General features: G+C 43.7%; 1 protein-coding gene across 8 annotated transcripts in view; it reads left to right on the plus strand.

The window, feature by feature from the left end:
- ARHGEF9 (Cdc42 guanine nucleotide exchange factor 9) overlaps positions 1-17,067 on the plus strand; it is a 221,819-nt gene that overhangs the window by 149,015 nt on the left and 55,737 nt on the right. For all 8 annotated transcript variants that reach the window (XM_074882932.1, XM_074882933.1, XM_074882936.1 and 5 more), the window contains one exon: positions 4,870-5,049. In XM_074882932.1, coding sequence (XP_074739033.1) covers positions 4,870-5,049 — 180 coding nt within the window. The remainder of the gene's footprint in view (positions 1-4,869; positions 5,050-17,067) is intronic.

Below are 17,067 nucleotides of genomic sequence, written 5' to 3' on the forward strand. Positions count from 1 at the left end.
GATAATACCCCATGTTCTTAGTGTGTGTTCCAGAAATGTGACAGTTGTGCATATAATTAGAGAGAGCATTGTCCTTTTTCCCTTTTTCTTTTCCTAATTATGTCAATTTATTTGTGGCGCTGGGACATGGAAGTGGCCCCTCATCTGTCTGTCCTGGTACTTTTCTTTGGCCATGACCAGGTGTTTGCGAGGAGGTGAAGAAGATCCATGATGAACAGTGACTCTGGTCCCTAGACTGTGTGCAACATCCCAGTAATTAATCTGGTCTTCCACACACTGAGAAAGTTTTTTCTTCGCCCCATACAGAAAGTGCTTGGCAGTGCTCTGAAGTCTCCCATAAAACAGTAAAAATTATTCTCAGGTCTGTTGTTAAGAAATGCTCTTGGGCATTTCTCCTGCACTGATGTTGCGTGGTGAAAGCATCAAGGAACTCTTCTCTTTGGGCTCTTTAATTCGAACAAACAACTGACAAGAATAATTGATTTTAATGGAAACTAGGTCTTTCACCTGGAAGACAAGCAGTATTCAGGGTATGTCAAAACCAAATGTACATTATCATCTATTGCATTTCTTCTATCTGCCTGCCTCTTCTTATGAGTAGGACACTTTTCCCAAATATCTAAGTACTCATTATTGTAAATTTTCAAGGCTGAGATTTTGTGAATTCTTTTGGTGGGCATGAAGAACATAATTTTATTTACAACAACCTTCGCATACTGAGAAACTGCTGTGTCTGGGAGAGTGTGATTTAATATTTGACTATTCCTATTGTAATTATTATTGTTACATACAGTTCTTTGTTACCCCTTTTTAGTGATGGCCAAATTGTAGATGGGATGAATGTAAGATGTTGGAAATGTAAACTTCTGCATCACCCAATTAAACACAGAGAAATAGTAATTTCTAGGGCATGATTCACCTCACTTGAAAGTAGACAACTGAAATAGCCGAGATGAATCACACTCCAGATGTGTCTCTTTTTCTTCACTGATTATAAAGGAGTCCAGATGACTGTCTCAGATGCTGTGTGGTAGACATCTAAAATTTTGGGTGATAAGTCCCTTTCAAGGTCTTTGGCTGAGTATGTCTGACTACAGTGCTAAGACCCATATTTGAAACCAAGAGATGTGAACTTTCTGGAGTGAAGAGCTACTGTGTTGAATTCTCTCAGAAAATAATATTTTATCCTGACCTTTCTCTAGTTCATCATCTCTTGCTGCTGCAGATGTCAGGTTCTGTCTCTGTAACCCTGCCCTGAAAGAGTCAGATGGCTCCACAGATGCAGCAAGATATCTTGCAAAATAAATTAAACTGGATCTTTGAATTTTAGGCTCTGATGTTCTCTCAATGGACCCAGCACACGCGATGGGTGGAACTCGAATTCTGCCATCCCGCTGCTGTGCTTTTTTCACAGGCTGAACTGTACTTGTATTTTGGAAGGCCAAGGCTTGCCTGCAGGCTTTCTGGCATGGGGATCCGTTTCTTGGGCTAACGATATGGACCAGGGACTAGAAAGGATTAGTTAAAGGGGCCTTTCTTCTATCTGCTGGCACTAGACAGTGAAAACCAAGAACTTACAGCCTTTATTCTTGAGTATCAAGAAGCACCTTGAAAAGCCACCTCAGCTCCTGACTTCCACTGAAAGCATCTTACAGATGTCTGCATTAACAGAGATCTGCTTTTCTGGCCCTCTGCAAGTCCCTTCCAGCCCTTGCTGCTGGCCAAGCTGTGCTCCTCAGAGCTGGGATTTTGTGCCTCAGGCTCGGAAATGCACTTTTGCAAAGTAGGCTAGGAGGCTCTAAAACACAATCCCTCTGAAGTTTGGTTTCAGTGATGTTTCTGTGGCAGTTCGTGCCCAGAACTGCCTGTGTGTGAAGTGACAGCAAAGTCTATGTCAGCTGAAGCAGAAAAAGCAGAAACATGGCTTCTGTGTAGTAGCTCTGTTTCTGGTTCATCATCAGTGAAAAATGGACGAAAATACCCAATGGCATTAACAAAAGGAATGAGTGTCAGGCCAACCTGATTTATTTTTTACAAGAAAACTGATTTTCTAGACAAAGAGAATGTATTCTACCTCATTTATTTAGATAAGCTAAATGCAAGATCACAGTGAGCCACTGGTGGGAGGTAGCCATGGGAAAAAGGGGGAGATGTTATGTATTACTGCAAGATTTCTGTGACACTGTAATAAATATTTCATGCTGTTTCACAGATCTCTGGTAAGGTCTCTTTGGGAATAGTATTTACAGTTCTGGTCATCTATGTTCAAGAAAAGTGCAGGCAAAGTATCTAGATGTCTAAAAGGACTGGTGAAATGCTCAGGCGAAGAAAGAGCTGTCTGCTGAGACAAGGCTGAAAGAGCAGAGCTTGGTTAACCTGGGAAACCACAGGCTGGACAGTGTCCATAAATATGGCAAAGGGGAAACACTAGTGAAGGAGAAGATCTGTCCTGGCAGAACAGATGGCTGTTTACTGGTCTTGAATATATTGAGGGGGTTTTCTTCAGCTGTGAAGTCTTCATTCCTTCCAGATCTGTCTTGGGGTTCTTTGTGGTTTAAACTTATTCATATTTATGAAGACATCTAGAAACCTTGATTTAGAGTGATGCAAGGTGTTGTGAGGAAGCACTGAAACATATCACTACCTGAGTTGTTGCACTGGAATCAGAAATCAATCTTTATAATTGTTATCTTTCCAGCTGTAGCTACCCTACTTTGCTAAGTGAGGGCTCAGAGCTGGGGTGAACTGATGGTCCTACCCCATCTAACTTCAGCTGCCATTAGTTTGGTCCTCTGGTGCCCAGCTCCTTTCAGCTCTATATCAAAAGCCCAGACATGAGATAAACTCACACTAATACAGTAGATGCCTTCTGCCACAAGTTCAGCACATTGAATAGGTCCATTGCTTGACTCTTCAATGAGAGCTTGCTATTAACCTGTGCCTTTGTTTCCTGTCTGCTATCTGGTGATCTTGTGAGACTTGTGTGTAAAAGTCCCCTATATGATATACAAAGAAGCCATGTTTCTTTTACAACTGATTTTGAATTAGAAAGGACAATTTGTCAAACAGAAGTGGGAAGGACATTGTTTTACCTTATCTAGTGCAGGAACAAGAGAGGTCTGCTGACTAGATGCATCTTGGCTTTGAGGATGAAAGGCACTAAGTCTCAAGTTAGGCTCTCTTAGATCTTGCTGCTTTATGTACAACAGACTCTAATAATTGAAGAGCTGAAACTGCAACTATAATTGTCACAAACCTGAGGAGGTTGATTTCTTAAAGGAAAGTCAGTTCAAGGAAAAGGGTAAATCAGGTCCTTTAATCTGTTGACTGAATTGCCTGTAGGGACTTGAATGCTCTTGTATGTTTATGCTGGGAACCCTGCAGCAGTGCTAGAAGGTCTCCTGCAAGTTCTGACTACGCAGGAAGTTATTAACAGGCATTTTGGTAAGCCAAATTTATAAAAGAGCCGTTAAGAGCTCTCTAACCATTCCCAGTGCTTCTACACTTGCATAACTGCTGCAACTGGTTATTGTCTTTATGCTTTGTATTGCTCGCTTAAATTGGAAGGATATCTGTGGCTGTTAAAGTCTTGCCGTGTGGAATGGTTGCAACACTGAGCTGTTTCTTTGTGAGCTGAAATTCTGATTTGGAGGCAAGCCCAAGTACATATTCAGTGTGTCTCAGACAGCAGAATTAATGAACAAGGTTCAGGATGGCTCTGACAAGCTAATAAGCATATGGGTAAAGTCTCTATTTGCTAGGGCAGTCTTAACTGTTCAGTGCAGAATTCCTGCAGTGGACGAAACATAAACACAATTTATTATTCTGTTAAAAAATACATTACTACCATTCTGAGGAGCAGTGGGTGTCCCAGGCATGGATGGATTTGTCTTGTGGGTGCACAAGCATCAGTGTTTGGATGAGTCCTTCCTGCAGGCATTAAACAGGAATTTTATATATACAAAACTAGGTGGCTCACAATGAAAATGAGAACTGGTTAGGTCCTTGCCATGGTGCTGGCCCAGCTGTAAGGTGACTATACGCTCCGTGTGGAGAGGTGTTCAGTAGGTCCTGTCAGACACAAGTCTGGCCTCAGTCCAGTTTCTAGTGGGCAGGTATCTGCACCTTGAAGACTGTCATGACAACCAGTGCTGTCAGGTTTCTTGTGGGCGGAGCAGGGTTTTAATGTGCTGTGGAGCTGGGCTGTGCTCTGGATCAGGTCTGAAACAGGTCAGCAGGGTGCCATGGTGCCCTACTTATCTGCTGTGTAGCTTGAAGATTTCAAAAGCAAGGGATATCAGTACATCACCAACACTAAACAAATACGGAACTTCCAGTTTTAAAAAAAGCATTCTCTAAATATGTTTGCAAATGTTGCTTGGATTTGCATGGAAAGCCTTCTGAGCCTCGAGCTCACATTTGATCCTTTAACTGAGCAAACATGCTCTGAAACGAAAATTCCTTTGCAGGACAACATCTCTTGGTTTGCCATTTTTGGGAACTCCCAGCTGTACATTTTGCTAATGAATTGTACCTGAAAGCCATGTACTGTGATAGATGTGCATGCTCATAAATACGGTGTGGTGGTGAAAGGGGAGGTGTTACTTTTCCCCCATGTAGGGCCAGGACCTGAGAGACACTGAACATCCGCATGTGGTGTTTGCTTGCGTGGCATGGTTAGGAGCAGAACGGCAGTCTGTAGAAATGTTCACAGACTGGATTACATCATGTGAGGGCGAAGTTGTTATGGATTGGAATGGGGGAAGATTGGTTTACTTTGGCTGAGCGCTTTTTTCTGTGTTGCTGCTATGCATGTGCTTGCGTCAGGAAACTGAGCTTTTATTGACTTCTGGTTTTCTGTTTTCAAAGCTGATCAGTGGTGGTTCTATTGTAAGTGCTGAGGCAGTATGGGATCACGTCACCATGGCCAACCGGGAGTTGGCGTTTAAAGCAGGAGACGTTATCAAGGTCCTGGATGCTTCCAACAAGGACTGGTGGTGGGGTCAGATCGATGATGAAGAAGGATGGTTTCCCGCCAGCTTCGTGAGGGTGAGTGACTTTCTTCTTTTTGTTACTACAATGAATCACTGCTGACACTGCTCAATGAACTGAACTGGTTACTGTGTTTGTTGTTATTAATGCTTATTTCCAGTGTGTCTGTTTTCTGTCCAAAAAATGGGGAGCAAAGGTTTCAAAAGAAACGAGAGTGGGGTAGAGAGAGACTAGAATAGATACTGGCTCTGCTTTTTATGCTCCTGGGATATGGAGTGGCCCTTTGCTGTGTGTCTGTTGTAGCCTTTCTCCTTAAGCAGTTCATCTTTGGAAAACCAGTTAAATATTCTGCAGGCTATGAGTAGATGATTTGGTGGGACCTAAAAGTTCACACCAGCTACAGGTGACCTGCATTTGGAAGAGCTCTCTGGTTTGCATGTAGCACAGGGAGGTGTCAGCCCTCCCCTTTCCAAAAGCAGTTCTGTGTTTTGACTCTTCAGCAGTTTTGGATGTAAAATTACTTCACTAATTAGTCTGTGATGAGCTCTGGTTATTTTTTTAAGGAGACAAGGAACCATTTCACTTGTCTCTGTTTTTCCGCTGAAGCAGGTTTTGCTGTACCCAGCCACCTCCAGTGACAATCCAGCCTTTCACAAAAAAGAAGGATTTGAGCAGTTAAATTTTTTGACTCAGTATGTGTTAAAAAAGCAAAGGGACAAGAAGATGCCTTTTCTGCTGTCATCAGCTCCTGCCACATTATTTGGGTGCTCTCAAGCCTTCCTCAGAGAGTCAAGATGTTGACTTTGACCTTGTGCACTTCCTTCTCCTCTCCCTTCTGCACAGAGTTCGATAGGTGGGATCAGAGATTTAATTCCTTTAGAAGCTTAGGGGATATGGTTCAAAAAATGAATATTTCTTTTGCCTTGTCAAATTGTGTGAAAGATGACTCTTTCCTCTGAGCCTTCCGGGCAGTTTGACAAGCTCTGTAGCGTCAAAGGGAAAGACTGTTCTCTCTGAAACACACACTGAAGACCATGCCACATCCCAAGGAGATGCCATGTTTGCTTTGGTTCTTCGCCTGTCTTACCCTCCCTCTGAGCCCTCCCTCTTTTGGGCAACCCTGCATCATCAGCATCCCTTTTTGATTAAATCACTTCATTTGGGAAATAGCCATAAGGATTAGGAAAATTTGGTTAAAATGTACGACCTGGTGTTTCCTAGTGCTGTACAATGACCACCAACAGGGGAACCCAGACCTTTGCTCACTTCTGCCTTCCCAGTGCACAGTTTTTGTTTCCCTTGTGGTACTCATGATATAGTACTTGTGTCTCTCATAGGTCTGGCCAGTGCTAAGAGTGAGAGATCAGTGACTGGGACTGGAGCCTGGGCTGCCTGCATGAAAATGTTTATGCTGTTATTCTGTCTCAGAATAACAAATAGTGTTTGGTATTTTGTTGAATAAGACACTGTGAGTCTGACCCAGCAGCCAGTGGAGATAACAAGTTTGGAAAATGGATTTGTATCAGGTGTGATCAAGATGATAAGCTTACTGCAGAAAATACTCTCACCTGTGCCACTAGCACATCTCATCTGTGTTGCTCACTGAAAAGGCTGAATTTGAAAAATCTAACTACCTCATTATTTTTGCTTGATTTCGAGACTGAAATATTCTGGGCCAGTTTAACTTTTGAGTGCATTGACCAGTGCTGTTTTCTTTGTGATTCTGGGGAAACGATTTAATATCCTTTTTTGTGTGATGTCATAAACGTACTGTTCACGGTAGGTTTAATAACAGTCTTGTTTTGCACTATCCTGTTTTCTAAAAAAACACACCAAACAACAAACAAGCCTATTTGCTCTACAGCCCAAAACCATGGATCATTTGGCTTGACTGAACTTCCCATCTCTCCCTACACTTTTCAAAGGCTGAGAGGATGGTTTTAGAAACTGGGAAAAACAAAGGAGAGGAATCAATCAATCTCAGACTGTTGTACACAAATGTCTGAACAACATCCTGGAACGAACCTTGGTTGCTTAGAATCATGATGGCCTTACCAGGCAAGTTTCTTGCCCATTCTGTCTAATGTCACAACCCCACAGTTTGACTTTACTCCAACAAAATCAATCCTTCCATCAGCTCTGCAAGAGGCTGGTGTGGTTATTTCCATCTGAGAGACACTGGTTCAGTGTGGGCTGGGAGCAGACACCTTTCCTGGGACTGACTGATGTGCTCCCAAAGGGAGAAACCGCATGGTTTTGCTCCCATGAATGATAATTAATATTTAAAAATAAGTACCAGGCATTTAAAAAAATATGCAAGTGGAGTTCTGGCACAGTTTGTCCACAGCTCTGCAAGGGAGGCTGGAGGGGAAAATTTGCCACTCGGGTTTACAAAGCAGAGCTGCCTTCTCCGTGCAGCTCTTCTTGGTGTACTGCCACGAGGCAGCCCACTCGCTGGGTGTCCTGTGCTGAGAAAACAACTGCCATTTGGGCTGTCATGTTCTCCTTTCCTCTGTTGGCTGAGGTCGCTTGGTTGCCTCTTCATTTCTATTCTTGCATATTGCCCATCCCCAACCCCTTCCCCCCTTCACTCTCTCTGTCTTTCTTGGTAAGTGATTTGAACCAGATGCCTGCAGAGCCTTTGGGGCCTTTAGGGAAGGTGCCTGTAGTCCCTCTTTTGCTTGCAGAACCATTCTGGCTGGTTTATGCTCCTTCAGGGTCCTGTCAAGGACTGTTTAACCTGAACCCCTTTCACTTTGCTCTTCTCTCCACTTTTTTTCTTGTATTTCTTATTCAGCTGATCACTCTTTCATAATGAGGAGGCTGGGTTTTTTCTCTGTTGTACTTTGAGCCCTGCTTTTTTAAGATGATGCCAGAAAACTGCCTGATTTAGCCTGGGTGGTTCTAGTTTTACTTGCAAAATAATTGCTTTCCTTTTTATCTATATTTCTCTTATGCAAGTACAGGAGAAAAAAGGAACAACATGTTGCATAGCAGAGGGTGAAAAGCAGTTCAAGTAAGGGATGACAGGACAGAGCAGACAGATATGAAACCAAATAGGATTCATTTCAGGATATTTTAGACTGCAGGTCTCTCATAGGTACTAACATGAGGTGCAGCAGCAGATCACTGCAAAGTCATATTCCTCTAAAAGTCATTTGGATCACTACTGAGGACAAAACTGGGCTGGAAACCTAGTTTGCAGTGAGACGTCTGACGCTTCTTGCTCTCCAGCCAGATCATATGAAAATCTTTGGCAAAGCATTTGGCACTCACAAAATCTCATAGCAGGAAAAATTCACATTTGCAAGTGCAGAGGAAAACAGTAACCTGCTGATTCCCTTGGCCTCTTTTACACTCATAGTTGTGGGGAGTTGCAAACAAAAAAATGCACTTGAATTGCCTGCACGTACAGAAATTGTCTCCATGCATAACACCTGCAGTCACCCTCTTAGTAGTTTGAGACTTGGTTAGAAGAAAGGGGGAGCACAGGAACTTTCAAGGAGAAACTGTGTGATAAAGCGATGCTTTTTGGGGAAGAGCAGAAGCATAATATAGGAGAAGTAAAATTTGGAGTTAGTAAGCAATGGTGAATGGTTTCCTGCAGGAAGCTGCTGCACTCTGGGAGAAAGTTAGGAAAAAACCCTAAGTCATTAGAGAGGTGGATTAGAACTCCAAAACTAGATTTAAGGCAGAATAATGAGTTGAGTTTGGGACAGGTGAAGGTATCCATGTTGCATTTTAGCGCATGTTATCAAGTGAGCATGCTGGACAACCAAAGGGTGCAACCATCCATCTTGTGATTAGCTGCACAGTGTCTTTGAATGTCCTGTCAACTTTTAGGGGTCTGAGAGGGTGGGGCGTACAATTGGAAAAAAACAGCAGGAATTTTAAACAGGATTTTGTGTTCCTGTAGTGGTGATGCTATTTGTTGCTCTTCTCTCCTTTGTGGATGGCATAGCCTTGGCCTGTTTTACATGATGTGGTGCAAATGGATGCATACCATCACATCCAGCATCCAACATCCACTAGAAAAACAGACTTAGTGTTTGTAGGGTGGAATTTACAGCACAGAATAATAGTCCAGTACTGCAAATGGATCAATTGTTGTACCTCAAGGTCTCCTTTAGAAAATACAGTAAGTCTCAAAACAAAGTTTTGACTGCAGAGCATCAAGTCTCCAAAATGGCCCGGGTGAGATTCAAACACTCCAAACACAGGAAATCAAATAGCATCGTGTTTGGGCTCTGACATATTTCCACTGAAAAAGAAATAAAAAAATGAAAGCTTATGGATGTTTAGTGCTGTGAAATCTTTCCATAGAGACATGGCAGAATGTACCCATCCTGGGCAGAGAAGGGGATTTATTTTGTTATAAAACTCTCCTCAATCTCTTTGGATACCAAAGAGGCAGACTGGGTTTCCAGAATACATTTCTTCTCACCTCAACAGCGGTGACTCTTCCTTCCTTATACTTACTAAACTAATCTAAAGACCAAATCTGGGGTTGAGGTTTTACTACAACTTCTTGTAGTGCCCAATGACTGTTGGGGAGTTGTGCAGAAATGAAGGGTAACAGTCCTCCGAAGGCTTGAGCAAGATGGTGTATAAATTCTTTGTAGTCTGTACCTCTTAGATAGGAGAAAATGCAGGGGTGGATCAGTGCAGCAATGCTCCTTGTTCTCTCTCATTGCCTAGGTTTCCCCGAGTGTTGTAATTTTAGACTGATTTTCCTTCTGAAAAGCTGCCTTTGACCCACTTTATTTTCTCCTGCTAAAGGAGAGGTGCTAGATAAATTGGTGTAAGCTTCTAAGGCACTGTTTAGAAGGAGACTCTAAACCCAGTCTTGTCTTAGTGCCTAGCAGCTCATACACTTTATTGGGTAGATGGGTTTAGCTTTTATTCGTAGGAGTTGTGACTGCTCTGTATTGCAGGCGTAGTTCCAAGAGCCAGCCACATCTTGCTGCCCCATCTGCTTTTTTTTGCCTTTAAAATCTCATTGTATGTGTCGGGATCTTGATACAACAGCACATCACTCACCTGCTTTTCCATCCACTGCAGTCATTGCATTAGCATTTACTTAGCGCCAATGGCAGTGACATCAAGGTGAGATTTTCCAGAGAAAAGAGGATGGCACTGAAGTAGCATTCACCTGTTGGACAAACAAAATGGTATGTGCTGCAGTGTCTGCTGCAGTCAGTGCCTTGTAAAGGAGATTTTATTCTCCCGTGGCAAATTCAGCATAAAAATAGCTTCTGGTAGAGGTATCACACACAGCGCGAGCAGCACTCCACAGCGACAGGATGCACTGCAGACAAATTGTGGTTTGTTTTTTTTTTTTTTTTTAAAGTCAAGCAGCATTTTAGCATCCAAACGCTGCCTGTGCTAATTGCAGCTGCCATTATCATAACAACTTATGCCACTCAGCTTAACATCTGTCAGATCCCCAAAGGTTCAAATGCCAGCACTTGGGCCCTTCCCCATCCATACAACCTGGCTTGCAGGTGCAAACCCAGTGTTTTGAGGCCATTCTTTGAATCAGGCAAACTAGGCACAAATCTTTGCAGCCCCTTCCCTGTCATCTGCCAAACTGGTCCTGAAGAAAGATCCTTCCCCTGAATGAAGCAGTGGCTTCCTCGGCCTGGCAAGGTTTCTCCAAAGAGATGCTGAAGCAGCTGAGCTTTCGCTCTTCCCTGTTGTGCAAAACATGTAGCATCAAACAGCGGGGGCTTTTGGTTTTTAGGAAACGGGGGAGATGAGCCCTCACTCAGGGTATTTTGGTGGATATAGTGTAGCACATCCAGTTTATTGAAGCGTTCAAGCAGCTTTTGCTACCTGGTGGAGCTCCAGCCCATGGGAGTCTGTGCATGTAGACTGCAGGAAACAGAGGGAGTAAGCAGAGGAAAAGTTCTCTGGAGCCCTTTTTGTTAACCTTTCATGGATACAGAGTCTGAAGCTGTCCCTATAGAGTCCCCTCTTTCTCCTTTTCCAGAAACAAGTGAAGGGTATTTCTTACCTTGGGTAAAGGGAACTTCTGGGAATGGAGAGTTTTAGAGTGGAGAGAAAGAGCTGGAAGTGGGCTTGCTGAAGCTGGGGAGTTGCAAGAGGGAAAGAGAAGGCACGAAGGAAAGAGCCTATGAACTGGAGGGAAGTGAAGGACGGTGAGGCTGGAGCCAGATTATGGAGGGGAAAGTTCAGACTGTGGGAGAAAATAGTGGTAGGACCACAGGAGGGGAAAACAACTTGCTTCAACTGCCTTTCCTTCTACTGTCAAGTGTCCTATTCCTCATCCTGGAAGAGAATACAGGGAGAAGATGGTCTGTGTTTCCCAGAAAACGGCATCCCAACCATCCCAATCCCACACTTTCCCTATGCCTGCAGCCTGCCCACAGAAGGGCAGTGAGGCTGAGGCTGGCTGGGGCAGCTGCTGAGAGGACAGGCAGTATCCCTGTGCCTCTTGCCACCTGCCACGTCCTCACCTCCTCTCTGAAGACAGAGAAGGGAGAAGCATCTGCCCCTGGGCATTTACAGAGCCCAGGACAGTCTGTGCTTCCTCCTGAGGGCAGAGAAAGGCTGTGCCCAGATCACTGGAGTGACATGTGGAGACTGATGATGTTTTACTTATGCAAAGCTCTGCACCATGAGCCCTACTTGATTGCAAATAAGCAAGTGATCTTTTTAATCCAGTAGAGTCCAACAGAGCATGCATATAATACAGGGCCTGTGGCTGAAAACAAGGGCACAGCACTAGCTAACCACCAGTTTATGGAAGAAGGGAGAGGGGGCAAACCCTGCAGCTCACGGAGCAGCTCTGCTGAGCAGGGCACTGTGGCTAGATGGGTACAATAGTCCTGAGGCTGTGCTGCAGCTTATTTCTGTAGGGTTATTGGAGTCTCCTACACTCCCTTGCAGTTGTTGCAGGGCTAATGACACTCTGAATGCCACTATTTGGTACCAGGTTTTGGTGAAGGTTGGGCTGCTCACACTGGTATTTGTTATAAACTCACTGGTGAGCACAGATTCAGTGGAATGGTAACAGCTCTCTGGAAGGATCTGCCTGTATCATTAATCTGCCACATTATTTAATTGTGAGCTAAAATCCAGGATGGCACATTATCTGCTAGTTTTGTCCTTGTGAATATCCAATGGAAGGAGATTAATAATCCAGATGGCTGGTAAAATGTTTGTTTTATCATGCTTTCTGATTATTATGAGGCTATCAGCCCTCAGTGCCTATTCAAGTAAAATGTCCTCTATATACAGTGTATGCATTCAGCAGTCTAAATATATAGTAATTACCGGTCAGCTAATGTTGGAACAGTGCCATTTGATGATTTTATGCACCATTTAGATATAGCTGCAAATTGATAAATCACATTTCTACAGATTTTATATAAATCACATATAATATTAACTAGCACAATGAAATGATCAGCTCTCTGTGGCTCCCAGAACTGGGTCCTTAAGCAAAAGGGGCTTTTTTATTTGGCTATTTTACTCTTATCTGCCTCTCCAAATTATTATGTTATGCAGGAGCTGGTCATGACTTCCTAATTAGGGTTGAATTTTGAAATAGGACTGTGAACCTCATTATAAGCCTGTTCTCCACATGTAGGGTGGTCTTTCAGTGTGAAACATCACTTAGGACTAGCATTATGCAACTTGAATTTTTTCTCTCTGTAGTTTTTATTGGTTTCTTTTAATTAATTCTTAATACAAAGCATTTGAAATGGTTCTCAGGGCTAGCTTCATTGTTTGGCATTCTGGACCTTTTTAATGGTGTGGGGGAGATCCACACAGTGCCATAGTACTTCAGAGCCCATGATTTTTTGCATTGCAGAGCTGTTTAAAAAGGCACTGAAGGCTGATTTATTATTGTAATCATTGTTGATGATTGCTGAACAGCTGTTATTATTTATTATTAAAAAAAAAAAAAGGTGGCATTGGATGCAGTATTTTAGTCTGGTATCCCAAACCCTCATCTGTGCCAAGCCACAGCCCCTAATTGCTGAGGAGGACAGGACAGGAGCCAAGAGAGACTTCTTGAAATCCAAGCGAGCGGCAGAGTTGACAAGCTGCCAGGGAACTGAAGTCCCATCTCTGCTCTGTGGAAAGCCCCACAGGAGCTTCGCGGGGTGGCAGCCACCCATCCTGAGCAGGGAAGACTGGAGAGATGAAGTGAAACTGGGAGAAAACTGGAGTTTTGCAGTTTCTTTTCTAAAAAAAGAGATATTTGCACTGGGAGGGAGGTACATCTGTGCATTTGTGTCCAGTGTACGTTGGAAGAGCTGAGGAAGAGAGAGCCCTTTTTCCATTAGTGGTATCTCAGCTGTTATCCACAGCAATGGAGGTCAAGCATTTCAGACAGGACAGGGTTCTGGGGAGAGACACGTGTGTCAAAATGTAACAACCACCCTCCTTACAGGTGAATGTGGACTAGAATAAAATAGGAACCTTTGCAGCATTGTCTAAATCAACTAAATATGACATTTAATAAGTTACTGGGAAAAAACAGTGTCATCCCCAGTTTGCCTCTTAGACCTTACTGTCGCCTGCAGCACACCATCATTGTGGTTTTGAATGAGCAGGTCGGTGAAGCAGAGAGGATCTGGCTTGGGTGGTGGTGTTGGGTCAGAGGACACAATTAACACTTCAAGTGCAGCCTTCCCTTTCCCCAACGCAGCTCAGCTCCTTCTCAGCACAGGCACAAGAGAATGTGAGACCTGCAGTTGCAAAACCAGCCATACTGTGTCAGACCAAAGGTCCGTCTAGCCAAATTGTTGCTCATGGATGAGTACAAGAGTGTGGCAAGCCCACAGTGATGCATTTAAGTCTGTATTTCAAAGTAGACATAAGCTTCAATGTAAAGTCTGTCAACCTCAAAAATATTAATGAAAAATGCCATTGGTAAGGTAGATTACCCCCATTTATAGATGGGGAAAGCCTCCCCCAGTTTAGGCGATTGGCCCAAGGTCAGCAGTAGAGCTGCCAATGTACCTCACCTTTTGTGAGTAATGGTCCAAACTTCAAAAGATGCCCTGGAAGAATGATCCTTGCTTGAATTACAGAGAACTTCAGAGGTTAAGACAGAAAGCAGGAATGTTTGAACAGCACAGTGGGATTAATCCTTTCAGCAGCTGAGGCTGGAGAGCACGGCGTGGAAGGCACATTTGGCTTCCTCTGTTACCGATAAAATTGTTGCATTTGTTTTTAATCTAAAGCAGAAGTCATCTAGACTAGAACTGTAATTTTTTCCTTGTGGGAACATGAATCCTAGCAGGAAGGAGCAAAAATTTCATTAAGGAAGAAAGCAGGACTCCTGAGATTCCCAGATGTGGAAGCGGGGAGTGTTCCTCCAGTGTACAAAAGGCAGACCAAATTCTGAGGTTTTCAGAAATCATGAAAGTTTGCAAGCTTGGTATTTGCCTTAGAGTTTCAAAGCCTTTAGGATTCATGCTTTCAAGCTTCCCCCCCACCCCCCTTATGATTAGATCATTCCTGCTTTATTTTTTAAATGAAAATTGAAATTTTTCTCATGATCACTTGACTCCAGGAGGTAGAGCTTTAAAAATATCCTCTGTTGCCAAACTGGCAGAAGCGTCATAAAACTTGGTAACAAGCTGTTCAAGTTGGGTTTGGGAGAGCTGCAAAATACCTTTTCGTAGTAGCAGGAAGGTAGGATGGGAAGTTATTTTAAACTTCAGCTAACAGGGTTTAATACCTACATTGATCCTGCTTGATTATCAACATTATTTGGTTTGGAATACTAGTAAAGCTGTCATGAGGATATATTCCTCAAAGGACTCTCCGTTCAATTCTATCCTTCCCAGGTCTAGCTGATTTTCTCTTCTGAGGATGGCCCACAGGTTTTCACAGCAGAGCCTCCACTAAAATCAGTGTCACTGATGTAAGTAAATTGGCCCCCAAGGTCGCTTTGGCAGTCTTATGCCAGCATGGCAGTTACTCAGAAGCAGCACTTGGACGTTTATTTTTCAGCATGAAACACTGTTCATGTACGTGAAGTGTTGCTCTATTTCAGTGTAACTGAAACCTCTTCCAGAGCAGAGTGTGGGGTTTGCTGGGAAGAGGCATGCTTTCTAACTGGCTTTTGGGTTGTTTTTCTGAACAAGTGACAGTCTTCTGAAATTTGTTTCAGTGTGCCAGGAGAGGTTTTGCATGCTGAATTCCCATATTGTTGCGTGTGACTAGATCATTAGCTCACTGCCTTCCCTCGCAGTGATCCAGGGCTCAACCAGGCCTCCCAGTGCTGATGGAAATCCTACAAAAAAGCCTTTCAAAAATCCATGTGCAGTGCCACAACTGGGAGACAACATGACCTAGTGCATCTTTGCAACAGGTGCCACAATGGAGAACTTCTTCCTGTGCAAAGGACCTGGGGAAAGGCGTGCAGAGCTGCTCCCAGGCATGCTGCATCTCCCAGGGGTTTCCCTGTGTCCAAACTGGCATAACTGGACCTGTCTGGGGTCACTGAAACGCCCTTCTGCAGCACCCAGGGCTGCTTGCCCTTAGGACCAGCCCTGCTTTGACTGCAGCCGAGCCACCTTGGGTGCTGCCAGTGCCACAGGACTGCATGGCCATTTGGTGCCTGGACTCACCCCTTCCTCCCGGGGTGCATCAGGACATAAGAAACGAGAGCTGACAACCGTATTTGCTGAGTTTTGCTTCTGCTCTGTCACACAAGATATTTAATTGACTCTCAGCTGCACTGTCTTGGGGAAAGGTATGAAGGCTTTGGATGGCTCCTTCATGCAATAGGAGCAGTGTTGGGCTGGCCAGAGGGGTTATTTCACTTCCTTGGCAGGCTTCGGTGTATCCCTCTGGTCTCCTGATGTGCAAAAGGAGGTCCTGTGTTGGCAGTGCAGGGTGGAGTACAGGTAGGATATCGCGTGGGCAGAGCAGGCTCTGCCACTCGCTCGTTCAGACAAATGGCCTGCACTGGGTTTCTCAGTGTGGGGTTGATGCCCCCAGCAGGTCCTGCCCCACTGCTGGCAAAGAGGACATCTTGTCATTTAAACAGGCACTGCTGCCCTACACACCCTCATGTAAAGTCCCTGATAGCTCCTGGACACAGGGCACAGTCTTGAGCAGGATGAAAAGTCCAGCTTTTTATTGCTTTGGGGTTTTTTATCCCCTAAGTTTGTGGGATGTATTAACATTTTGCTAGAGAAGAGATGGGGTTTCTTCAAACATCTTGGCTTCTTGGCCTTTATAACTCACTGTAGGATGACAAAACGTGGGAGCTGTAAGAAGTGGTTTAGCAAAAGATGATATTGGTTAGGAAAGCAGAAAAGGATCATGGGCAGGTTTAATTTTTTTTACTTTACTAATTAACAGGAACACAGCCCTTTACAATATGTTTAAAACCAGATTTAAGCTGAATAATGGGAAAGTATTGAAAACTATTAGTATTGAAAAGGAGACTGAAAGATCATGTTAATAATGCAGTTTGTTTTCCGTATGCAGCTCTGTTTGTGCGGACAGTTTCACTGTTTATAGGTAGATGTGTTTTTTGTTTGAAAGTCTCCAGTATTTGGGTCTTTAAGTGCTGAGGAGAAAAGTTGCGTCATTTACATAACAACTTAGGTGATCTGTGTAAGATAGCAGTATTTCTGTCTGTTTTAAGCTTTATTTAATGTTTGTTTACAAACTGAGCCCAGTTTGAGTTGATCAGAGTTATTTTAAGCAGGTTTTATTTGGAGGAGGCGCAAAAGGAGGCACTTGATCCACATGTGTGAAAGCACAGTCTCATTCAAAGACAGAGGCTACAAGGCAATGTTATCTTCTAGTTTACAGGTTCAATGTATGGTTTTTATTTGAGGATGGACAGAAAATTCAGTGTGCTGAAAATGCAGTGATCCTTTTTCATTGCTTTTTGCAATTTGTTCCAATTTAGAGTATTCAGTGCCCGGGGGTGCTTGGCACCCTGTTCAAAGCTGCCCTCGGTCCCCCCCGGTTTTAGGAGACTTAATCAGCCAGTCTGATCTCAGTGTGGTTTAGGGATCACAATCTCAGGATGCTGAGGCAGGGTGCTTGCCTGAGTGAGAAGGGCTCTTC

This window comes from Strix uralensis, chromosome 13 (genome assembly GCF_047716275.1).
Source record: "Strix uralensis isolate ZFMK-TIS-50842 chromosome 13, bStrUra1, whole genome shotgun sequence".
Taxonomy (NCBI): domain Eukaryota; kingdom Metazoa; phylum Chordata; class Aves; order Strigiformes; family Strigidae; genus Strix; species Strix uralensis.